Source organism: Dermatophagoides farinae, chromosome 2 (assembly GCF_024713945.1).
Source record: "Dermatophagoides farinae isolate YC_2012a chromosome 2, ASM2471394v1, whole genome shotgun sequence".
Classification (NCBI taxonomy): Eukaryota; Metazoa; Arthropoda; class Arachnida; order Sarcoptiformes; family Pyroglyphidae; genus Dermatophagoides; species Dermatophagoides farinae.
In genome coordinates this window covers 345,586-371,531 of record NC_134678.1, presented here as the reverse complement: position 1 = coordinate 371,531, position 25,946 = coordinate 345,586, and the positions used below count along the sequence as shown (strand labels likewise).

The following is a 25,946-nucleotide window of genomic DNA, read 5'->3' as shown; positions in this document are numbered from 1 at the left end:
GGTTTGCAATTTTTTAAAAAATTGTTTTTTTTCAAAAATTTCACTTTTTTTTATTTTAATAAATAAAAAATCAATTTTCAAGTCAATGAAAAGTGAAAAAAAACAATGTTTTGTTCGTAGTATCAAATACAAAAGTTTAGACTTGTGGTGAGAGGGAATTGGAAATTCAATCAGGCCAAACGAGCAATCAAATGTTTCATTTCTTTTTCCTTACATTGGTATTTTTCATTGAAGTTTTTGTTTCCATCGGAATGTTTGTTTGATATGTTTTGGCGCTGATAATATTCAGAAAATATAATGACGCAAGAGAGAATAACAAACTGATATAACAAGGTGACAAAAGAAATTTTTTTTAAGTTTGGCAAAAAAAATCATATCGAATCATTCAATACTCACCAACTAGTGACAGCGACCTGATGAACAAGACCGGATGTGAACAGGGCCACAATGAGACTAAATATGACTGAAATAAAAATTGTCAAATTGCAAAAAATCAGCAAGCACACACACACACAAATACCTTCCATATATTTGGATTGAAAATTTGCACCAAATAATGACATTTCCAAATTATTAATTGAAGTCAAAATGAATATAAAGATTAATGAGCCCAAATAACCGGCCAGTAATGTGGTCAATTTAGTTGCGATTAGATATGAACGAAATATTTGCATGCCAGCCATTACGATCAATGATAATGATGACGATATTATACATGATAATCCCACTGAAACAGCTATAAAAAATGTGTTATAAATAAGTCAGGTAATAATTATGATTATCTTACGCATTTTTTTGGAAACGAATCTGATTTTCAAAGATTCAAACGATTTTTTTTGTTGTTGTTGTTGTCAATATCAAGTCACCTCTCGAAAAAAATAAATGATCATCAAGGATTGTTTTTCGGAAACTTTTTTTTTGAATTTGTTACTTTTTTTGGAAAGTTTTTTTTTATTTTTAAATTTCATTACAATAAAGAGATGAATATTTGCCAAACAATTCCTGATCAGGAATAAATAAATTCAATTCAATTGTTCAAACATCAAAAGTTTTTGCGAATCTGATAAAACAACAAATCTTGATAAGCTTGGTCATCAAGGTGTGTGTGTGTTCATATCATTTGGACAATTATTAGCTCTTTTTTTTATCGTAAAAAAAATTATTGACACAGGTGGCAATAATAATTATCATCATCATCATCAATTCGGGTCCATTATTATGGTCACGAGAATAGAGACCTGTCGTCTAGACTCTAGACTATGAGAGACAGTTATACAAAAACAACAACAAGTTGCCGCCGTCAACAAGTCGACCAACACCACCGCTGCGTGTGGCTAAAGAGTTATTATTGTGTTTTGATGACAACAAAAGAGGGTATACATGCGGCAAACATCAAAAAGTGGCCACTTAATCAATCCTGATAAATCAATGATAATTGGTAAAATATAGGTGATAAATGAAAAAAAATGTCGCCAAACAGAATTAAAAATTCTGTTTTGTTTTTTGTTTTTTTTTTTGTCATAACTGTACATTTTCTCACGAATTTTTTTTTCTTTCCACAAGGTCTCGTGTGTTTGTGTGTGTATAAACTGCCGTTCTGTCTCGTTGAATGGTATGTGGATGATCGTCTTTTTGGTTTGTGTGTGTGTATGCATTGCTTTATAAGCAAGAAAAAGATGGGCGGCTTTTTTCGTTTTCAATGTTTCTTGGGCGGTACTTCGATGATTGGTTCAAAGATTTGGTATTTAAGATTCTGCCATTCAGCTATGTCTTTTTTCGTGCCATCATCTGGATAATCTAAACACCGATGACAAGACAAGACAGTGAATTTTCATCGATGAAATGGAAACTGAAAACAATGAAATAGTCAATATTGATGATAAAGATGTTCATGATGGTGAACATACGACAAAAACAGAAGAAGAATTCATCAATGATCATAAAGTGAAAAAAATGAAACAAAAAATGCAACGAAAATCTTGTTCAAGAACATTGAAAAAATCAACAAAACGCAAGAATCATGATGATGGAAAAAGTGGCCGCCAAACACAAAATTCTAAAAAAATAAAATCATCGTCAACGATTAAACAAGAAGATTCATATGATAATCATCATCGTCATCATCAATTTCTTTATCAGCAACAAGAACCATCGATGATTAAATCTGAAATTGAAATGAATATCAATTCAAATGATACAATAAGATCGGGTGTAGAAGAAATTGATTATTATTCAATGATGATGATCAATGATAATGTACAACAACAACGACAACTATCTACTAGCGATCAAACATCAGAAAAATCAATGAAAGAACAACGTGTTAATGCCAATGTACGTGAAAGATTACGTACAAAATCATTGAATGAAGCATTCGGTTTGCTCAGACAAATGATACCAACATTACCATCGGATAAATTGAGCAAATTTCAAACATTGAAACTAGCATCACGTTATATACAATTTCTAGATTGGGTAAGTTTAAAAAAAAAATGAAAAAAATTTCAAATTTTTTAAATTTCAATCAATAAAAATAGATGCTTTCATCGGAAAATTATGGCCAAACACCACCACCACAACCACCAGCACCACAACAACAAAAACAAGAATCGGCAACAAACATTTGTTTTGATCATCAACAACAGAATCATCATCAATCGTTAGGTTATAATAATAATCAAGATCGTTTACCAAGTTTTTATGAATTAAATTCATTACCACCAACAGCAGCAACGAAAACAATGATCATACATAACGATGAAGATAGATATGATGATTATCCATTACAAAATCACCATCATCAACATTCACCAACATCATTATCATCGACAGCATCATCATCATCGCCACATTCATCACAATCAACACCATTCTATATGAATCGATTGCCTAATTATCAAATGAATCAATCAAAATCATTGGAATCATCAACATCGATTGATACATTTATATCATATGCATTTTCAATGTGGCGTATGCAAGCATCAGATTCATCAATCACAGCGACAACATCGTCATTACAAACACCACCACTACCACCAGCACCGATAACAACATCGGCTGATCCAATATTAATCAATTATCATCATCATCATCATATGAATGGTCATAATCAATCAATTGATCATACATCATTGATTGGAATATAATAATAATTACGTAATAACATATGTATTAATTTGTATTTTTAAAAAATTTTCAAAATCTATTTAAAGATTCAGTGATCAGATTTCATTTATATATTGTATTCATTTTAATTAAATTAATGAATTACTGCTTCTGTATGACATTTGGGAAAAGAGAGATTTGAAATAAAAAATGAATTTTCCATCTTTCACAAGTTCAATTTTCAAATGTCATAACCATTTTTTTTTCGTACATGACATTTTGACCTTTTTTTCTGTTGTTCTCGTCGTTGTCGTAGCGTTATTATCTTTCCATAGTAGTGTTGAACAACTTATAATTTCATGAAGATGATTTTCCAAAAAAAACTGACTATCTAGTAAAAAGAAAATCAATGAATGAATGAATGAGTAAAACTAAGAAGATTTTACCAACTTTTTTTTCAGTTCCGTTTTTTTTTCTTTGCCAATAAAATAAAGATTTCATTACTATTTGTTGTTGATGATGATGGTGATGATTATGACCAACAACCACTACCAACACCACCATTGCGAACACAGCTGCACATTATTTGAAATGAATGAAAAAAAAGACTCTTGTTGCAACACAAACATGATGATGAACATAATCTGAATCTTCAAGATTTTTTTTTTTGCTTTTTGATCTGGTTTATGTGTGTGTGGGTGGACTTCAAGGTCGAATCATAGAACAGAAGAACCGTGAACCGAAACTAAGAATCTAAAAAAAAAATCGAAGGAGAAAAAAAAACATTAGGCTACTGTGCTGCTGTTGTTGGTGCTGTGTGTGTCGAGTTTGTAATCTTGCCCCGTTTTAGATGATGATGAAAAAAGTGAATCAGCAACAGCAGCAAAAATGTCTGCGATCTAGTCTGGTATTGTGGTAATCGTTCCGGAAATCTGTCTTTATTAACCATGTTTTTATGTTTTATGTTTTTATTTTGTTTATTTCCATCAAAGAAAGGTGATGATGATCTTCATCTTGATATAAAAATCTTGTCATTTTGATCAATTGAACGATTGAATTTCAAAAAAAAACTTTTGATTTTTTTTCCAACATTGACCAATTCAATCCAGTTTTTTGAATTCGAATCGAAATGGTTTTTTCCCTCTGGAGAAAGAGAAAGAAACTGAGATTTTTTGTTTCTGCAAAATTTTTGACTTACTTTATTCAAAATTAGACCTTGGACAATTTTTGTTGGTCGTTCGTTCGTTCGTTCATGTAATTCGATATCCATATGTGTGGATCCATTGTGCTCATCTGCTCAACATAAGAAAAAAAAATCGTTATGGCAAACACAACAAAATGGACGATAAAAAAAACGTCAATAGTCGTTTTTGTCATCTTGAAATTGTCTTTCAATGGTTTTCAGTATACTGAAAATTCAAGAGAAATTTAGAAAAATTCAATTTAGTTTTTTTTTCTTCTTACCCCCAAAAAAGTAGTGAACTGTGTATGTCACTCGCTTCAACATTCTCTGTGTTTAATTAGACAAAATTCGTTAAGCTTTTGTTGATGATGATGACGATAATAATAAAAAACAAACACATTTTTTCAATTGAAAAGTTCAAAAAGTCAAAAACAAAAAAAAAATTGTCAAGGTTCCATGAAAATTACCCTTGGAAATTTCGTTTTTTGTGGTTCAAATTGATCAAAGAAAAAACACACTAATCGACCGATCTGTATCTGAATGTGTTGATTATATTTCAATAGCAAAAAAAAAAAAAAAAAAAAAAATATTCGAATTTTTATTCATTCATAAACAACGGATGAGCGCGGTAACTTTTTATCATGATTTGGTTCAACGAGAAAGAGATATCGAGAAAAAAAATCATCATCATTTTCGCTTCATTTACAAAGAAGAAAAGTGTATCTTATTTCAACAACAACAATAACAAAAAAAAAAAAAAAAAATTTTTCTTTGGTATCTTCGATTTATTTTCGAAAGAAAAATGGTATACCACCAAAAAATGGTCCAAAACCACCGGTCGATACTTTTCCTCCTGGTCCAAGCGCTATTGAACGACCAACAGCAAATCCGCTGGTAAATCCACCACCATGTGGTCCAACTTTACCGCCAACGGCAACTGGATTAGCATTGGCTGTCATCATTGTCATCATCAGAAGTAGCAGCAATAATCCAGCCAAAAAACTTGTCACAATCTGCATAAAATTCAGATGATCAAAACATTAAAACAAAACAACAAAAATTAATGAACAAACAAACAAACCCGAATAAAATTCATATTTTTTTATCGCTAGTCTGTCGTGGTCGTTAATGGTCAATGATTGAATGAATGAATGAAAATGGAACACGATCGAAAATCATAATAAAACTTTTTAAAGGACAAAAAAAATATTTTCTCAACAGGAAAACGCGCATACTGCAATCTGTTGTTGGTGGTACCTGGTGCATGGATGAATGAATTTTCAAATGGTGAGAAAAAGAGATGAAAAAATTTACCTTGAATTAAAGGTGTGTTTGAGTTTGTATGACCATTTTGCGTAATCAAAAAAAAAAAAAAAAACTCAAACAACCGGAAAAAGGAAATTGCAATCAATTTTTGTGTGTCTTTAATCAAAAAAGAATTTCTTTTTTTTGTTGCATGTTGCCACACAATAGATCCTTGAATTAGTCATCATCATCGTCATTATTATCATCACCAGAGCAAATTAATTAATTGCCCCAGAAAAAAAAATTCGAGAAATTTCAACATTCCAAAACATCTGGAATGATGTTGGACCATTAACACCCTACCATTGCCAAAAGTTGAAATATCCGATTCATGATGACAATAAAAGAATGTATAAATGTCATCAACATTGAAAAAAATCGATTTTTCAATTTCAATGAAAAATCGTGATTTAGCAAAAAAAAGACTCATATCAAGAAAGTTCATAATAATGCTGAAGAATTGGTTGTCATATTCATGATTTTTTTTTCATTTGTATAAATAAAACCAAACAACAACAACAACAACAAGTCAATAAATATTATTACAAAAACTAAAAAACGACGACGACTTCGACTATACGAGATGGTGATTTGTTTAGAACAAATCACACACACACACATTCCATCCAGCACACAATCACATTATAATCGTTTAAACAATTTTCAATTTCAAAAAAAAAAAAAAACAAAATACTCATCATTCGTTTGATTTTTTTTCATTTTGTTTTTGTTTCTCTCTCTCTTTCTCTAAATCCAAATGAGCTTCATTCAAAATTGAATCGAATCGTTTTTTTTTCTCAATAGCAAACAAGTGTGTAAATGCCGAGTAACTTGGCAGTGCAACCAACAACACACCAAATGTCAATGATTATTACCATATGTTCTTGTTGTTGTTGTTGTTGTTGTTGATTTTATAATCCATTGTTTTTGGCAATTTTTATAGTTAGTTAAAAATCAATCGATCAATCAATCAATTTTTAAATGCTATTAACTTGGATTTGAACAAAAATATAGTCGTTTTTTTTCTTGATTCTAAAAAAAAATTCATGTCTTTTGTAAAAGATAAATCGGGATTGTTAGTGTTAAAGATGATGACGGCGAGAGAGAAGCAATTTTGTTTATAATTTTTTTTTTTTGTTTTGTTCTTCATAACAATAACAATTCCAAGTAATTCATATTGAGTTCTCGGGTCCCGAAATTGATGATGAATCGTAGTGACAATAAATACAAACAAAACAGTTTAGAATTTTATTATATAAACACTGGGCCAAAATATTTCGATTCGAATTATTCAAAAAAAAAAAAAAAAAAATTGGTCAATTAAAACCTATCGATAGTATCGATATTTTAAATGTTTTTTTTTCTGATTTTAAACATTTCTTCCCGTACATATGATAGAATTCAAAAGAAAATTTTGTTGATCCAAAAGAAAAAAAAATAATCTCCATCATAAAAATGATTTAATGATTTCATGACCATTTGTCACTTATGATAATAATGATGGTTACCTACACAACCATTCAATGTGTTTTTATTATTAATTTCAATCGCTCAATCTAGGCACAAAAAGAACAAAAAAAAAGAGATAAATAAATTCAATTAATTATTGTTCAATATAAATAAATCTTATAACTAATTAGCTAATTTTTTCTATTATTATCAATCAATTTAGTGGCACATTGATCTTGTGGAAAATTTCATTTATTGTTGTTGATTATATTTACGTCACGTTTATAATGATGATGATGATAATGATAATCTCAGCTGTACTTAATCCACTTATCTTAATGACCCATTTGTGTATGGAACGATTTAATCAAAATGTCATTAAACATGTTTATCATTTTTATTTCTGGATTCGTATATTATCCACATCATTATTCAACGTCAACAAATCACCAACATAATAATGAATCATACATCGTCCAATTTAAATATTGAAAATCTTTTCACATCAATTTGTAAAACAAAATTCTGGGTAAGAAAATTTTTGTTGTTTTTCAAATTTTTTTTCTTACTTATCATTTCATTTCATTGAATTGAAACAAAAAAAAAAAAACAGGATCATGAACAATTCTGGAATACCAATCGACCATCATTGACACCTTGTTTTTTGAATACAGCATTAGTATGGCCTCCGATCGTATTCATATGGATTAATTTACCATATACAATATATGATTATCGAAATTCTGATCGGCCACCAATACCATTAAATCGTTTCAATGTTATGAGAATGTTGGTGGCCATTCTCATGACCATTATTGAATTAGCACATGCCATTCATGTGGTTGTTTATCGATTTTTCGATGATACTGTAATCGACAACACCTATGTTAGTACAGCACACATATTATCATTATGGTTAACATTTTCCGGTTATCTTTTGCTCATCGTTTATTTACATCTGCAACGTAAACATGGTTTTGTTAATGGTGGTGTCGTATGGTTCTATATGCTTGTTACCGTTGTGTTCAATATTTCCACCATACCATTTGCATTGAAATATCGACCATTTGAACATTGGATTTATCTTCCTATCAAACTTTCAACACAAATTATGCTATTGATTTTCTGTTCATTTAGTGATCGTAATCCATTGGAAAATGAACGAAAAATTATTGAATCAAAAATCCACCATTGTCCACGTGATTCATCATCAATACCATCAAGATTAATTTTTCGTTGGTTCAGTCCACTTGTATCATTAGGTTGGAGTCGTCCATTAACTTCGGATGATTTATGGGTTTCTCGTCAACATGATTCATGTAAATATCTAATGAATTTATTCTATAAATTTGCTAAAACAAACAAATCGAAACAAAATAATGTCGAATCGTCGTCAAAACAACAATCAAGCATTAAGAATGGCCAAATTGATAATTGTATCGTTGATGATCGAAATGATGAACAAAAAGCTCATCGTGCTTTGAAATGTAATCTTTGGACAATTCTAAGTAAAATGTTTTGGAAATATCTACTATTTCCAGCTATTGGACGTCTTTTAACCGATCTACTTCAATTGGCTAATCCAATCATATTGAAATCATTAATTGAATATACAACCAGTAATGATACACGATTATGGCATGGTATATTGTATTCGATGGGATTTTTTCTCATCAACATGATGCAAAGTTGGTCCTCCGTTTATCAGCAGCATCGATTTTCTATTTTATCATTACGGATTCGTTCTACCCTGATCGGTGCCATCTATCGTAAATCACTTGTATTAGCAACAGATTCACGTAAAAATTATAGTACCGGTGATATTGTCAATCTGATGGCAATCGATTCACAACGTTTTATTGATCTTGTTCGTTTTGCAAATTTTCTATGGACATCACCGATAATGATTATTATCGGATTTTATTTATTATATCAAGAAATGGGCTGGTCAGCATCAGGTGGTTTCATATTGATGTTTCTGCTAATACCATTACAAGGTTATATAACACGTAAAATAAAAGCAACACAAATGAAACAAATGCGAGAAAAAGATCAAAGACTTCGAGCTATAAATGAATTATTGAATGGTATAAAAGTGTTAAAACTTTATGCATGGGAAAAAGCATTCGTCCAGAATTTGAATCAAATCCGATCAATTGAATTGAAACGAATACGTATGGCCGGATTAATTACCACAATGTTTGTTATGGTAGCGATTACATCACCATTTATGATTACATTTCTTGTGTTTGCCGTCTACACAAAATGGTATGGAATGATTTTGACATCGAAAAAAGCATTCGTTACGATTGCATTGTTCAATTTATTACGTGTTCCATTATCAGCATTGCCCAATATGATGACAACATTGGTTCTTGTGAGTATTTTGAGTCTTTCGAATGAAAATTCATTTTTTTTCATCTCTCAGACAATCGTATCAATGAAACGAATAAATCGTTTTCTAAACGCTAATGAATTGGAAGATTATGTTGAACGTCGTTCATTGAAAACGGATGCAATACATATATCGCAGGCATCATTTTCTTGGGAACAACAACAGAATAATGATGATAAACAACAGCCTACATTGGCCAATATTGATGTTCGGATTCCCAAAGGACGATTAGTCGCAATCGTTGGACAAGTTGGTTCCGGAAAATCATCATTTTTAAATGCAATACTTGGTGAAATGCATAAACAAAATGGTTCATTAGCTATTGATAAAGATCTACGTATTGCCTACGTTTCACAACAAGCATGGATTCAAAATCTTACAGCAAGAGAAAATATTCTATTCGGTCGGCCATTTGAACAAGATCGATATGATCGTGTTATAAAAGCATGTGCATTGAAAACTGATTTTGAAATGCTTGGACAAGGTGATCAAACTGAAATCGGTGAAAAAGGTATTAATCTTTCTGGTGGTCAAAAACAACGTATTAGTATTGCACGTGCTTGCTATTCTGATGCCGATATCTTTCTATTTGATGATCCACTTTCAGCTGGTAAGTAGATTAATAATCCATTATCAATAATTCTTATCATTTATTCATTCAAATAGTTGATAGCCATGTTGGAAAACATATATTTGAATCGGTAATTAGTTCAAATCAAGGTTTATTGCGTGAAAAAACACGTATTTTAGTCACAAATGCATTGTATGTTTTACCATTGGTTGATGAAGTAATTTTATTGAAAAACGGTACAATAGTTGCCACTGGAAGTTGTCAACGATTATCTAAAGAAAATGAAGCATTTAAAGAATTAATGGAGAATTATCATCCATCGCATGCACATGAACATCAACATCAACATCACAATACTGTTAAGCGACAACATTCAAAAATTGATGATCATCATCATCATCACCAACAACGTCCAAAAGTATTACATCGACAATTTACAACCGAATCATTACTGTCGGATACGGCATCCATTTCATCAATTAGTACCATAGAATCATTAGAAGAAGAGGAAGAAGACCAGAAAAAAATCAATGATAATGGAAAATTAATTGAATCCGAATCAATGGAAACTGGTCATATTAATTGGTCAGTGTATAAAAAATTTCTGAATTCATTGACAAAAAAATGGGCCATTCTCATACTGTTTGGTTACGCATCATATATCACATCAAATGGTGGTGCAAATTTTTGGCTCTCATTCTGGACTGATCGTGTAGATCGTGAACATCATGATCACGGTTATGAACTGTGGATTTATTTTGGCATCGGTATTCTACAATTGGTATTCATATCGATTGGTTGGTGTTCAATTGTAATGGGTTGTCTACGTGCTTCACGTACATTACATGAACGTCTATTATCAAGTATTGTACATGCACCAATGTATTTTTTTGATACAACACCATTAGGACGTATTATGAATCGATTTAGTCGTGATATTGATCAATTGGATAACACGATGGCCATGTATATAAGGTTAGTGTTGTTGTTGTTGTTGTTTTTTTTTTTTTTTGGTTTTTCAATTTTTCTTCACACACATACAGAATGTACATGATTCATACAATGAATGTTACCGCCACATTATTTATCGTATCGTTTCAAACACCAATATTTTTGGCGTTTGTTGTTCCATTTATGATCATCTATGTTCTTGTACAACGTTTTTATGTTTGTACTAGCCGTCAATTGAAACGCATTGAATCAGTATCACGTTCACCAATATTTACACATTTCTCCGAAACATTAAATGGTGTATCAACGATCAAGGCATATAATGCTGATGAACGTTTCATTAATGAATCAAATCAACGTGTTGATCGAAATTTTCAATGTTTTTATCCATGTAAAGTTGCTGATTGTTGGCTATTGATTCGTTTGGAATTCATGGCGAATTTATTGATTTTTTTCGCATCATCCATTGGAATATTGATGAAACTGATAAATAGTGATGGAAATGGCCTAAGTGGTAGCGAAATTGGTCTTTCATTATCATATGCATTGAATATAACAATGTCATTGAATCAAGCGGTAAGAATATCGGCTGAAGTTGAAAACAATGTCGTCTCGGTTGAACGTATTGATGAATATATCAATGTTCAACCTGAAGCCGATTGGCATAAAGATGATGATGATCGTTTGAACGAAAATTGGCCATCCAATGGATCAATACAAATGGATGATTATGCTACTCGTTATCGTCCAGGTTTAGATCTTGTACTTAAAGGTATTAATCTACAGATTAAACCAGGTGAAAAAATAGGTATCGTTGGTCGTACTGGTGCTGGAAAATCATCATTAACACTGGGATTATTTCGATTGATTGAAGCCGCCCAAGGTAGAATTATGCTTGATAATGTGGATATCTCTAAACTTGGATTACACGTAAGTAATTGCTGAATTACATTGTAATCGATTAATTCACTTACCAAATTTTTTGTTCAGAAATTACGTTCACGTCTAACAATCATACCACAAGATCCGGTACTATTCATGGGTACTATTCGTTTCAATTTGGATCCATTCAATCAATATAGTGATCAAGAATTATGGACGTGTTTGGAATTATCACATCTAAAATCATTTGTTTCATCATTAGAACGAGGTCTTGATCATCAAGTTAGTGAAGCTGGTGATAATCTTTCCGTTGGTCAACGGCAATTATTTTGTTTGACCCGTGCATTGTTACGTCGTACAAACGTACTGATATTGGATGAAGCAACAGCGGCCGTTGATTTTGAAACTGATTCATTAATACAGACAACAATCAGGAAAGAATTTTCCAAATGTACAATATTAACAATTGCACATCGTCTAAATACAATCATGGATTCAAATCGTGTATTAGTATTGGATGCCGGTAATATTGCTGAATTTGATACGCCAAAATCATTATTATCGAATCGTTCATCAATATTTTCATCATTAGCTAAAGATGCTGGCATTACACATTATTCGTTTGATAGTAAAAAATATTAATACGTACCGTTTGTTGACCATCAACAAAAGACGTGTATATTTCCTTTTTTATTAAATTTCATAATCGTTTTTTTTTGTCGATTGATTGATTGATTAAATTTCAAATTCTAAACCGGAAATATATGACATGTTGCCAATACATTAGTGTGTATATCAAATATATCATCATCCTTGAATGGCAGACGGAAATTTCAACTAAAAAAAAAAGTTTACAATTTTGCAAATTGATATTGACATTTTTTATACATATAGTTGTAATGTAATGTAATTTAATAATTGATTTTTTGGTTATCAATTTGAAACAACAATAAAAAAAAAGAAAGAAATGACAATGTGACAATATCAAATTAGTGTAAATTATTCATTCATTCATTCAAAATCAAATGATTGATAAAAAATTTTAACATTGACATTGGCAATCATCAATGATGATTTGTAAATATGAAAATCAACATCTAGTCATTAACAATCTTACACACACACATAGCAGCCATGGACATTAGACACACACACACACACAAGGACAATTGCGTTTAATAATCATCATCATCAACAATAATTACAATCAAATCAACCAATGATGGGTGATGAACGAAAATCGATATCAACAACAATCGATTTGAATGTTTTCATTTTTATTGCCTTCAAATTTTTCTCATCATAACAAAAAAAATTTTTCATTTCATTCAAGTCTATTCTTTTTTAGGACTGGAAATTTTTCAAAAAAAAAAATCCTAAAGTGTAATATATTGAAATGTATCAAACAAACAAATAAAGGAAGCAACAACAACAACAACAACAAAAAAATCAAAAATCCAATGATCCAGATCATTTCCTGTTTTGTGATGTGTCATTGCGATATTTATACAAATAGAGATTGATATAGATAATAATGGTATACGGTAGTGTTTTCAAACGACATAATTTGTATTAATAATAATAACTTTTATGTCGTTTTTTTACAGGTGTTTGTTTAAATTCAAATTGTTATTATTACGATCAAACAATAGATGGAGGATTTTTGATTTGATTTGCAATCACAAGGATGATGTGTACTTGTTTTCCAACAGCCTAGAAAAAGGCCATAAATGTTGCTTGTGTGTTATTGGACTTGGCCAAACACATTTTTGATGGCCAATATTTATGGAAAAAAATAATGTCACATCATTCATGTCAAACATACATACACACTCACATATATCAGTAGCCTACTGGTGGAGGAGAAAAAAATGAAAACTTTTTTTTTATTATCTGGTCAATGTGTGATTGAAAGAAGAAGAAGAAAAAAAATTTACCATTTTTTTCAGGTGAAAAAAAAATTATAACACACAATTATCTGGTGTGACACACATATATCATAGTTATGACTAGTGTACACCTGTTTTTTATTGGATATTTTCACTCACATAAATACAATTCACATTCCCGGAGTGCCCGATAGTTTTGTCAGTTAAAAGTTTTTAGTCTTTACACGGAAATTATTATTTTCAAAATAATTTTTTTCAGAAAAAAATGCAACACTATTTTCACTGTTACACATTCGAATCTATTTCCACACAACAACAGATGTGCTGTTCTGTTCTATTCCAACAACAACAACAACGAAAAAAAACCAATCTCCAACATTTTTTTCGATTTTAAATACCGCCATTTTTGTTTCGTTTTGAAATAAAATAATAAAAACATTTACTTTCTTTATTTTCTTGTCTCTCAACTTTTTTTTTTCATTTTCCATCAATATCTGTCTATGTGAAGCAAGTGTGGTCTCTCACTCTCTTAATCGTGTTTTTTTTCTGATTAGAAAATTTGCTTTTTTCGATATAGAGAGACGAAATTCACACAGAGAAAGATTATTACTACCTATGAAATTTTTTTTTTTTTTTTTTGAAATATGCTGTTTTCTGCTATATGTTAAAATTTGCTTGTTTCACATCCACCATATATATATATATTCATCAACGAATTGATCATTTATAAATGTTCATATTGGATGAACACATCACATACGCAATGCCAAAAGCTGATAATCCTTTCTGCTCATGTCGATATATGATTATTAATGTTTCCAATCGAATTAAATTGAATTTTACATTTTCAAAAATTGTATCGAACAATCATCATGTTATATTTCATCATCATGAATGAAATTTTGTTTGCCAATCACTATCATAATCATCATCAGAAATTATTATTTTCCATCGATTTCTATACGAATTGATCATAGTTATTTTTTTGTGAATTATTCTCTTTTTGTGCGTAATTTTCTTTTTGTTTCGGTGACATTCAAAGTGCATGTGATATTATCATCATCATCATCATCTAGTCTAGAGAATTGAAAAATTCGAAACGAAACCTTCGATTTCCAGCAAACGGTAAGATTTCATTTTCAATTTCATTTTTTCCCATTAATCATAATGACGATGATGATTGCGATGATTAACAGGAATTGAATTTCGTTTTTTTTTCATTTCTGAAAGTAAAGAGTAATTGAATTAAAGAAATAGAGAAACAGGAATCATTCGATTAATTTATACGAAACAAAATGATGATGAAATGCTTTTTCCATTTTGAAATATACAATGTTCAGCCATCATAGTGTTGTTGAGGGTGGAATTTAAGGAATTTTCTCAATATAAAATGAAAATCTTTTTATTATATCGTTAAATTCAATCATTTCTTTCAACGATAATTATTATCATTATCATCATTATATTGATGATTTTTTTTCTAAGAAAAAAATAGTAAATACGGGAAACTTGGTTTTTCCAAATAGAAAAAAAGCTCTGCATTTTTTTTGTTGTTGTTGAAAAAATTGTGAATAGAAAAAAAAACAAACAAATCCAAACACACACATTTTGAATGTCGATTGAATGATGATTATTGTATTTGTGTTGTTCATTCGATTGGACACACAAACAGACACACACAATATGCGACCTTCATCATCATCATCATCATCATCAAACAGAAGAAAAATTTAATCTTTCCCGCCAATTTTTTTTTTGTTTGAATTTGAAGAGAAAATTTTAAATTTTCTCTGCAGCTGCAACTAGTTGTTGTTGTTGTTGGAACATTACATTGTCTATGAATAGTACCAATGAAAAAAAATTTTATTCGATTTTTCAATTTTTTTTATTATCATTCGAAGCAAAAGATGAAAATCTTATGAAATCATTTTGTTTCAAGCATTTTTTAACGATTATAATCGAGATGTTTCTTTTTTTTCTTCGATTTCAATCATCATCAATATATCGTTTTTTTTTGTTTGTGGTTGTTTTTGACAATAACATCACCATCAAGGATGACATAATGATTCAATTTCAAATATGAAAAGCAAACAAATGAAAAATTCTATATTTATATTTATATATTCATTTTTAAAAAGCAAAACAAAACAACAAAAAAAAATTTAGAACACAAAAAGATTTATTTTCGTTTTTGAAAAAATTAAAAAAAAAAGAAGACAAAAATTTTTGTTGTTGTTGAATGAATGAATGATAATGACCTGGAAAATAAAAATAAAAACATTGTCGTATGTATGTATGTTGTCTATTCATTTTATCATTATATTGATGATGATGATTTTCGAGGTCAATGATGATGATGATGATTACGATGACGATGACGATGATGTCAAATCGAGAGACACCAATTTCAAACAGAACAGAACAAAAACAAGCAGATAAATCCCAACTTTTTTGTATGTGTGTGTTGAATGTTGTTGTTGTTGTTGTTGACTTTTTGTTTTCTTATACCATTCTTAGATTATTGATGATTTTTTTTTATTGATAATTAACCAGTGAAAAAAAAAATTGATTGCTTTGTTTATGTTTTTATATATTGGTATTAGTTTGTTTTTTCTCACTTTTCATCATCAATCAATCAGTGTTTGATGATGAAAACAAAATGTGATACATTTTCTACATCAAACATGACAAACTTTGGATTGTATAATTTTTTTTCCATGTTTGGGAAATTCCGTCAAGATGATGAAAAAAAACATTTTTTTTTATCAAACAACGATGCTGATGATTATGGATTTAAGCGATATGAATGAAATGTGGAAAAAAACTATACGGATACGGTAAAAACACGTGCATACCATTTACCTTATTATAATAATATAATATATCAGCACATTGGAAATGCCATTTTTGTTGACATTTGTTGTTGTTGTTGTTCATGTGTTTGATACATTTTTTTTTTATCATCGATATATAAATATCATGTCGATGATCAATGAATTTGGATTATGACATAAAAAAATGGCATGATTGTGAATAAAAATAAAACGAAAAAAAGAAATCTTTCTGCCTTTCTGACGACTAATCGATTATTTTTTTTTCTTTTTTGGCAATCCTGGTAATTTTTTCTCCTGTTCTGCTACAAGTTGCTGTAATATTTTGAATTTATAAGCCGGTAATTAAAGGTGACGAAGAAAAAAAAAGTCTGCACTTGGATAATGATGATGATGATGATGATGAAAACGGTTGTCATTGCCGCAGACACAGATACAGACACAGACGTAGACAGAGAAATTGAAAAATTTGAAATCAATCCATTGATTGATCGATCGATCGATTGATTGATTATTGTCTGGATTTTTTTTCCTATCCAAATGATAAATATGTTTATTTGAGGAACAAAAAATTTGGGGATGGGAGGGGAAAGCTACAAAATCTGGATTCATCCAATTTAATGCGAATAAAAAATTGAGAAACAAAAATTTCCGTCTATTTTATTTTCCTGAATTCATTTGATGATGATATAAACATTTAACATTTGATCATGATGAAAAACGTTTCCTGAACAACAACAACAACAACAAAAACAAAATTGCATTGCCATATTGATTTCGATGAATGAACCATGATCATCATTATCATGGATCATTCATCAATAATTCATATTGATCACTCACATACACACACACAGCTGTTGATTGATCTGAATCGAAAGAAAAAAAACACAAACAGCATGCAATTTGCTGAATAAAAAAAAAATATAAAAACACTTGACACTTGACGATGATAACAAATCAATCCAATTTTTCAATTTTGATTTATTATAAAAAATTATTTCATTGCTGGATGGATGTGATAAACCGAAAACTATTTATTTGCATAATTTCATCATCACCAGCAGCAGCAGTAATTATCAAATGAATTGTTTCCTTTTTTTCAGAAAAAAAAATTCATTCATTAATTAATTGAAATTCAATTGAAAATGAAAATTTTTAAAATTTATTTTGCCATTGTCTGTCACAATAATCAATCAATCAATCAATCGTTTTTGAAAAAATTTTTTTTGTTGTTAAAATTTATTTGTCAAAAAAAAAAAAATTTTTTTTTTTCATCTTCACTTGTCAACATTGTTGATTTTCATTCATTCATTCATTCATCCATTCCTTCGATTTGATTGATGATGATTTTTTTTCCAATTTTTTTTTCGTTTGTGTTTCTGGTATTTTGACTGTGACTGTGTGAATTATCTGTCTTTTTTTTTGTGTGTGTGAACCACAAAATATGTCGTTTTTTTTATGTTGTTTTTTTTGTTGTTGTCCATACAATTGCTCATCCGTGTGGTATTTATTAGTTAGTCCAAAAGTGATGATGGTGGTGATAGCCTACAAACACGAAAAAAGCACATAAATAATTTTCGATGATGATGATGATGATGATTAGCCTTGAAAGAATTGGAGATTGGATGTTGTTGTTGATGATTTTGATTCGGTTTCCAATCAATCAAACTAATTTCATTTTTTTTTTGTGTGTGTGTATGATGTAAATTGATCATCTCATTTTGTTGTTGTCAATTTGTTTATTGATTGATTGATTACACCACCATTGTGTTACTATGTGTGTGTATGTATGTAATCTGGTTTGATGGAATTGGATACAGGTTAGAGTGAAGAAACTGAAACCCTTTTTTCCGAATCCTTTCTCTTTGTCTTTTTTTTTGGTTTGGTGGTAATTAAAAACCGAGTTGAACAAAAAAAAATTCTGATTTTTTTTCTGTTATAAAATAGATGTTTCGAACAATATCGTATGTTTGATGCGTAATTTTTTTTCTTTCATCTTCATCTTCATCTTTACCGCATCATCGCCATTATCATTTCATTCATATCAGCACATTCAAACGATTCGACGACAAACGTGAATTTTTTTTACATTTGTGCACAATAAAAAAAATAATAATTCCACAATGAATGCCGATGATTCTGATGATCAAGGTGTAGTTATGAAAACAACATCGAACGATAATAATAAAGATAATCATGATGAGAAAAATGAATCAACATTAAATATGAATGATGATGATCATCATGATCATCATCAAAATCAACATCAATCATCGCAAAAACATTCACATCATCAGCATCATCATATTCTTCAATTTAATAATTTAAATCAAGATGACATGGAAATTGCTGTATTTAGTGAATTATCACATTTATGTCCAACAAAAGATGGTCAAGCATGGCGTGAGATTGCAAGGTTTGTGTCTGGCATTTGCATTTTTTTTGTTTTGTTTTGTTTGATGGTCGATATTAAATTTTTTTTTTTAAATCAGATGGGTAAAATACGAAGAAAATGTTGAAGCCAATGGAACAAGATGGTCTAAACCATATGTATCAACAGTAAATGTGGCTGCTTTTCAAGAATTACGTGATAGTTTTCGTAATGGTGTTGTTATATTTGATTCACAATGTCAATCATTGGGACAATTAGTGGATGAATTTTGTCGAATATTACGACAAAAAAATCTGGTGACAGCTGAAGAATCGAAAAACATAGCCAATCTATTGACATTACAAAAATTACATCTTTTTCAAACAAAACGTTCATTAATGCGTTCATTGGCCGATATGCGACAACAATCATCGAATAATTTTCTACGATTACTTTCCGGTTCCAGTAGTAAGTTTCTGTTTTTTGTTCATTTTGATCGATGATTTGAATTTGTTTTTGTTCTCTTTTTTATTCGATTCAAATAAAGCAAAAATCAACACAGCTGCTATAAATGAAAATGAAAATGTCATCAATTCACAATCACGATCCGATTCTGAAGAAAATGTATCGAACAATTCGAAAACTGGTTCTGTAGCTAATCTACAGAATGGTGGCAATGGTAAAGATGGTAATAAAGATGATTACAAGGTAAATCAATTTGTTGAATTTTTTCGATTATTTTCACTATTATTGTCGTTAAATTTTCAAGTTTAATGATGCTTTTATGCGTAAATTACCGGATAATGTTGTATCGAACAATATTTTGATTGCTGAAGTTGATTTTCTTCAATCACCAATTTCTGGATTTATTCGTCTGCAAAATGCCACTGTTTTGGGAAATATGACCGAAGTTTCAATACCCACGAAATTTATCTACATTTATCTGGGACCGAAAATGAATGCCACAACCGGCTTGAATAATTATGAACAAATTGGCCGTTCATTGGGCACACTAATGTCCGATACTGTTAGTCAGTCATATAGTGTTTATATTGTCAAAATTGATTCATATGGAGCTATTTTTTTTCTATTATTGTAGATATTTAGACAAGTGGCATTCAAAACTCAGAACATCAGTGCATTGGTTCAAGCATTAGAGGATTTTCTACAAGAATCACCAATACTGCCACCAAATCTTTGGGATCCATCCACCAGGATTGAACCACCGGAAAAAACACCGGCTAGTTCAAATAAAAATCGTGGCCGTCAAATGTTACATGATTCAGCATTATTTCATCGTGATTCATGTCATAGTTCAAATGATGGCAGTGTTAACAACAACATCAACAATAATGAACATAGTTTTACATCACAATCGTATTATAATAAAGCATTCTTTCTGGATAATGGTGATAAAGTCATTTCGTTCCGCAATCATAATGATACATTTGGATGTTTTATTGATGATAAAATCAACATGGATTCCGATGATGAAGAAGAAATGGAACGAAAACAAATGGGACTTGTACGTTCAGGAAGGTAATGTGAATGTGAATAATAATTTATTGTGGAATTCACTGATTTGATTGATTTCTTTTGTAGATGGTTTGGTGGATTAATTAATGACGTGAAACGTAAAATTCCCCATTATAAAAGTGATTTTATGGATGCACTGTCAATGCAATCAGTTGCATCGATTGTATACCTGTATTTTGCTTGTGTAACACCGATTATTACATTTGGTGGCCTACTTGGTGATGCTACCGGCAATAATGTTGCTACAATGGAAAGTTTAGTTTGTGGCTGTCTATGTGGTATTGTGTATGGCCTATTTAGTGGACAACCATTAACCATTCTCGGTAGCACTGGACCGGTATTGGTTTTTGAAACTATTGTCTTCGATTTTTGCCGTACTTATGGATATGATTATCTGGCCCTACGGTTCTGGATCGGTATGTGGACAGCAACAATCCTAATGATATTTGTTGCATTTGATCTTAGCTATTTTGTATGCTATATTACACGTTTTACGGAAGAAAATTTTGCATCACTTATTTCAGTGATTTTTATGTATAAATCAATCGAAAAATTATTGAAAATCAATCGTGATTATCCAATTCATCTACATCCAAATGATCCAATGGATAATGAATGTTTGTGTTTACTCAACCATGATAACGCTAACATAACAATGCGATTTGATGCAAACGTTTCCACTATCGATGGTGATAATGGTATACGTAATAAATGTTTACAAATGGGTGGAACACTTTATGGCAATGGTTGTCACAATGCATATGTAGCGGATGTTTTTCTATTTTCGTTTATATTATTAACATTCACATATATTTTATCCATAAAATTGAAATCATTTACATCGACAAGATTTTTCACCACAAATATTCGACAAATGGTTTCAGATTTTTCCGTTCCAATCGCTATTGTTATAATGACAGCTGTCGATAGTCTAACCGGGCTTCCAACACCAAAACTTCAAGTACCAAATGATTTTAAGGTTTGTTTGATTGATTTATTGATTTTGGAAGAAATAATTATTCAATTTTTTTTGTGTTTGTGTGTGTGTGTGTGTGTGTTTATAGCCAACATTACCGACAAGAACATGGCTTGTATCACCATTTGCTCAGGCAAATCCAACATGGATGCCATTCGCAGCATTCATACCAGCAACATTGGCTACAATATTGATTTTTATGGATCAACAAATCACGGCTGTAATTGTTAATCGTAAAGAAAATAAATTAAAGGTTCGTTTAGTATAGTTTTAGTGTTAAATAATGAAATTTTTTTTTCTCAATTTACAGAAAGGATGTGGCTATCATTTAGACCTGTTCATATTATCCATATTGATCTGTATTTGTTCAATATATGGTCTACCTTGGTTTGTTGCCGCCACTGTTCTGTCGATAACACATGTTAATTCATTGCAAATGGTTTCACAAACCGCTGCACCTGGTGATCGGCCAAAATTTCTCGGTGTCCGGGAACAACGTGTTACACAAATTGTTATATTTGTATTATGTGGCCTATCAATATTTTTCACACCGATTCTACAACGTATTCCTATGGCCGTACTTTATGGTGTTTTCTTTTATATGGGTGTTTCATCTTTGCATGGATCTCAGGTTTGAAATGGAAAAACAAAATTCTTGCCTTTTAACTATTCTCTCTCTCTCTCTCTCTTTTTTAGTTTATGGATCGAATCGCAATCATGTTTATGCCACAAAAATATCAACCCGATTATATGTTCCTAAGACGTGTGAAAATGTATCGTGTACACATGTTCACCATAATACAGGTTATTTGTTTTATATTTTTATGGGTTATAAAATCATCGAAACCGATCTCGATTACATTCCCATTGATGGTAAGTTCAAATGATTTATTAATCATTATATTTGGATAATAATGTTTAATTTCTAAATTTCAGTTGGTTGTAATATTGGGCATACGTAAACTACTTGATTATGTTTTCACACAAGAAGAGCTGAAAATATTGGATGATAAAATGCCCGAATCGAAACGTAAGAAAAAAGAACGTACAAAAGAACGTTTATCGGTTATGATCATGAAAAAACAACAACAACAACAGAATGGTCGAACAGCAGATAAAAAGGCAATTTAATGAGAAACAAAAAGAAGACCATTATAAATGAAATTTTTTTTTTTATTAATTTCACATTCTTTTTTGGATTTATCATCATGTCACATTTAAATTACAAAAAACAAATATTTCACTTTGATAAAACAAATTTTTTTTTACAAATTATCAATCAGATGAATTATCGATACGTGTTGATTTATCCAATTCCATCATTGCTTCTTGTATGGCTCGTTCTAGTAATACATTGACGGGTTTTCCACTGAAAATTATGTAAAGAAAAAAAATTTCAATTTGGTAAATGAAAACAATCCATATATGGTACCTTCTATGTCTTTTCCGTGCACAATGATGAGCTTCTAATCCTTCGGTCAATGTTCGTAAACTTTCGGGTGTTACATATGTGCATGTATCATTCGAATTGAACCATCGTACAATTAACTATGAAAATTTCAAAAAATTAAAATTTCATTTTACAAAAAAAAAAATTATGAAAATGTTTTACCTTATTATTATCCAGATTTGTATCCGGCGGCGGATCATCAGATGATTTATTCACGTCATCATCATCATCATCATCATCATGAATGGATGAAACTAATTTACCGGGCCAAAAACGTACATCACCAAATGGTCCCCATACAAGATCACCATTATTGAATACACGTTCCTGTGGTGGTAATGGTGGCGAAAGACGAACTTTTTCATCAGTGGACAATGTTCCAGGCATACCTTGAATTTCAAGTTGCCTTTTCAATCGTTGTAAACGTTGATAATATTTTTCACGTGATTTTAGCTCATCCAACGATCGTGATGATGATGATGATGATGATTGTCCCATTTCCAAAATGTCATTTGGATCATTTAACAAATCGAAGCTTTGATCATCGTCGTCGTCGTCATCATCGGTTATTTCATTATCAGCATCATTAATGTTTTTGTCATCATCATTTTCAATACAATGCTCGGTTTCTTCTTCTTCATCAGCTGTATTAGCTATTGTTTGTGAACTTTGTATGATTGATTTTTCAACAATTTCTTTTATAATTAAACAATCATCGATTTCATCTGTCTCAGCTGATTGTTGTTGTTGTTGTTGTTGTTCATCATTTGGAATGAAATCATTTTTTTCAACTAAAATATCAGAAATTAATTCTACTTGCCCAATTGGATCCAATTGAATTTCTTCTGCTTGTTGTTGTTTCGGTAGTAGTTCATCTTTATTGGATTGATGTTGTAAATCACCAACAACAACAACATTATCATCATCATCATCATCGTCGTTCCAATTATTTTGGTCGTCATTTTGATTAAGTTCTAGTAAATTTTTCGGTATATTCATCGTCATCTGATAACAAGCATTATCATCTAAATCTTCAAGACGAATTTCAAAATTTATCTGCTCTTGCTGGTCATCATCGTCATCATGATGTCCACGATGATTCATCAATAAATCGGAATCAATATGTTCAGATAACATGATTGAATTATGGTGATCATCATCCAAATCTTCAATAACTTCAATTGGAATACTTGAACAACTTCCATTGAAATCGATTGTTGATAATTTATTGGATGTTGATGGTTTTGTTGGTGATGATAATAATGATGAATAACAAATATCCTCATCATCATCGACAGCATTGAAATTATTATCATCAGATTTTTTAAAACCCAAATTATCATCATCATCATCAACGGTAGGATTTTCTTCGTTTTTAACAAAAGATTCATCTTTCTCTATAGACCGATCGATGACTTCATCATCGTTGTCACAATCATCATCAACATCATCAATGGTGAATCTATTGAGCATAGTAAATGGATTGATATGATCAAATTGACCGATATTATCGTCACCATTATTTTGAATAGGAAAATTTTCCTTCAACCAATCTAAAGTCGTAACGGACCAATCTAATTGTTTATTCATGGATAAATCCAGTATAGCTGTCGGTATGATCATTTTAATTGGATCTTCATATTTGAAAATTATCGATCGACAATCGGCTACAAATTGAAACGAATGAGCTGATTGTATGACATTGTTTAAATATTTTACAATACGATCATCATCTGAATTATTCATTGTTTGTGGCAGCTGTGGACATTGTCCAATATTATCACGAAAATAATTGAGATCATCTTGGATAATTTCCGATTCTAATTGTTCAATTTCTCGTGCAATCTTTGCGGAAGCTTCAAGAAAATCATCTAGAATCAATCTATTGGGATGATCATTATTCTCCAAATATTGTCCTGGATGTTTGCTATCGGATACGATACCAGAATTTCGCATTTCATTTGCTAAATGCTTTAGATTCGATTCACACAACTGTTTAGTCAATAGCCAACCATTTTTTGTCATCATTACTTGACTCCAATCAAATGATGAATACCAATCATTGAATAAAACAATTTGATCATCATCATTACGTTGTTGTTGATGGATTTTATATATTTCAAATAAATCACATTCATAAAGACAGAATAAATGTAGATTAACATCGAATAAAATTGAACAAAATTCATTTACATCACCGAATGATGATTGAAACCATTGTTCACATGATGATGATAATTCATCGTCATTCGTTTTGTATTCATCATCATATTGAATATTCGAATCGAATTTCGAATCAAAATTAAATACCTCATCAAATGTTAATGATGGATCTAATGAACATTTACATGTGTTTGGATCGGCCAAATACTTATAAACATCGGAATTCGATAACAATATATGACCACTTGGTGTAACATAATAGATTTTATCATATTTATCCAATAATTTTCTTTGCCAAAGATAAGGTATTCGAATTAAATTTGTTTTTGAAGAAAAGCTATAGCTTTCTGAATTCGATTGGCCCGATGAATGGCTAACAGATTCTTTCAGATGGATATCTTCCATTATTATCCATCCAAATGTCTATGTGTGTAAATTTAAGATTTACATTTCTTGAAAATCGAGAAAAAAAAATTAAAACTATTCATCACCATGAAAAATAGATAGATTGATCGAAAATTTTGACAAACGAGTACATCATTGTTTGTAAATATTGAATTTGAAGAGAGCCAAATTTTCGATTGTTGGTAACGATATATCGAATCTACTATCGATAAATTGTTGAAGCAACAAATATTCAAAATCAATTTCAACATTCGATTTTCCAATTTCTTGTTATTTTATTGATCAAATTTGTCATAAAAAATCGCCGATAAACTAAAATCTATGTATTTATGTATCCTAGAAACAATCAATTTTTTTTTTTGATGTACTAAAACCGGACATCATTATATCAAATCATTTAAAGAATTTATCAAATTTTTTATGGCTTTTAAATGATTACAAATCGTTGATAAAAACCACGATGACATCTTTACCATTC

At 30.4% G+C, this 25,946-nt stretch overlaps 5 protein-coding genes across 10 annotated transcripts; 3 read left to right on the top strand and 2 right to left on the bottom strand.

The window, feature by feature from the left end:
* Positions 1-24: 24 nt before the first annotated feature.
* LOC124500008 (dolichyl-diphosphooligosaccharide--protein glycosyltransferase subunit KCP2) lies at positions 25-875 on the bottom strand. Its single transcript, XM_047064022.2, has 4 exons — positions 788-875; positions 521-736; positions 397-463; positions 25-320 (listed from the first exon to the last, which is right to left on the bottom strand). Exons 1-4 carry the CDS (start codon positions 789-791, stop codon positions 197-199), a joined length of 411 nt encoding a protein of 136 aa, XP_046919978.2. The 5' UTR covers positions 792-875; the 3' UTR covers positions 25-196.
* An 88-nt stretch (positions 876-963) lies between these two features.
* On the top strand, positions 964-3,485 carry LOC124499512 (uncharacterized). 2 transcript variants are annotated; one of them, XM_075728429.1, is made up of 3 exons: positions 964-1,438; positions 1,564-2,475; positions 2,538-3,485. In XM_075728429.1, the coding sequence occupies exons 2-3, from the start codon at positions 1,843-1,845 to the stop codon at positions 3,147-3,149; spliced, it is 1,245 nt and encodes a 414-aa protein (XP_075584544.1). In that variant the 5' UTR covers positions 964-1,438; positions 1,564-1,842; the 3' UTR covers positions 3,150-3,485. The 2 variants fall into 2 exon arrangements, with proteins under 2 accessions (XP_075584544.1, XP_075584543.1); XM_075728428.1 differs by having other exon boundaries at positions 964-1,449.
* Positions 3,486-7,020: 3,535 nt separating this feature from the next.
* LOC124499511 (multidrug resistance-associated protein 1) lies at positions 7,021-12,826 on the top strand. The gene is made up of 6 exons (XM_047063427.2): positions 7,021-7,574; positions 7,659-9,422; positions 9,474-10,050; positions 10,107-10,986; positions 11,055-11,892; positions 11,953-12,826. The coding sequence occupies exons 1-6, from the start codon at positions 7,506-7,508 to the stop codon at positions 12,484-12,486; spliced, it is 4,662 nt and encodes a 1,553-aa protein (XP_046919383.2). The 5' UTR covers positions 7,021-7,505; the 3' UTR covers positions 12,487-12,826.
* A 975-nt stretch (positions 12,827-13,801) lies between these two features.
* LOC124499124 (electrogenic sodium bicarbonate cotransporter 1-like) lies at positions 13,802-22,729 on the top strand. Of its 3 annotated transcripts, none has more exons than XM_075736119.1 (11): positions 13,802-14,858; positions 18,515-18,983; positions 19,060-19,406; positions 19,486-19,646; positions 19,708-19,965; positions 20,038-20,477; positions 20,541-21,453; positions 21,539-21,703; positions 21,761-22,081; positions 22,147-22,323; positions 22,387-22,729. In XM_075736119.1, the coding sequence occupies exons 2-11, from the start codon at positions 18,691-18,693 to the stop codon at positions 22,579-22,581; spliced, it is 3,270 nt and encodes a 1,089-aa protein (XP_075592234.1). In that variant the 5' UTR covers positions 13,802-14,858; positions 18,515-18,690; the 3' UTR covers positions 22,582-22,729. The 3 variants fall into 3 exon arrangements, with proteins under 3 accessions (XP_075592234.1, XP_075592237.1, XP_075592236.1); XM_075736122.1 differs by lacking the exon at positions 13,802-14,858 and adding an exon at positions 17,535-17,636; XM_075736121.1 differs by lacking the exon at positions 13,802-14,858 and adding an exon at positions 18,079-18,387.
* Positions 22,603-25,751, bottom strand: LOC124499125 (uncharacterized). 3 transcript variants are annotated; one of them, XM_047062994.2, is made up of 3 exons: positions 23,063-25,751; positions 22,883-22,998; positions 22,603-22,819 (listed from the first exon to the last, which is right to left on the bottom strand). In XM_047062994.2, exons 1-3 carry the CDS (start codon positions 25,466-25,468, stop codon positions 22,726-22,728), a joined length of 2,616 nt encoding a protein of 871 aa, XP_046918950.2. In that variant the 5' UTR covers positions 25,469-25,751; the 3' UTR covers positions 22,603-22,725. The 3 variants fall into 3 exon arrangements, with proteins under 3 accessions (XP_046918950.2, XP_075592238.1, XP_046918949.2); XM_075736123.1 differs by having other exon boundaries at positions 22,603-22,998; positions 23,063-24,871; positions 25,064-25,600; XM_047062993.2 differs by having other exon boundaries at positions 22,603-22,998.
* Between the last annotated feature and the right edge of the window lie 195 nt (positions 25,752-25,946).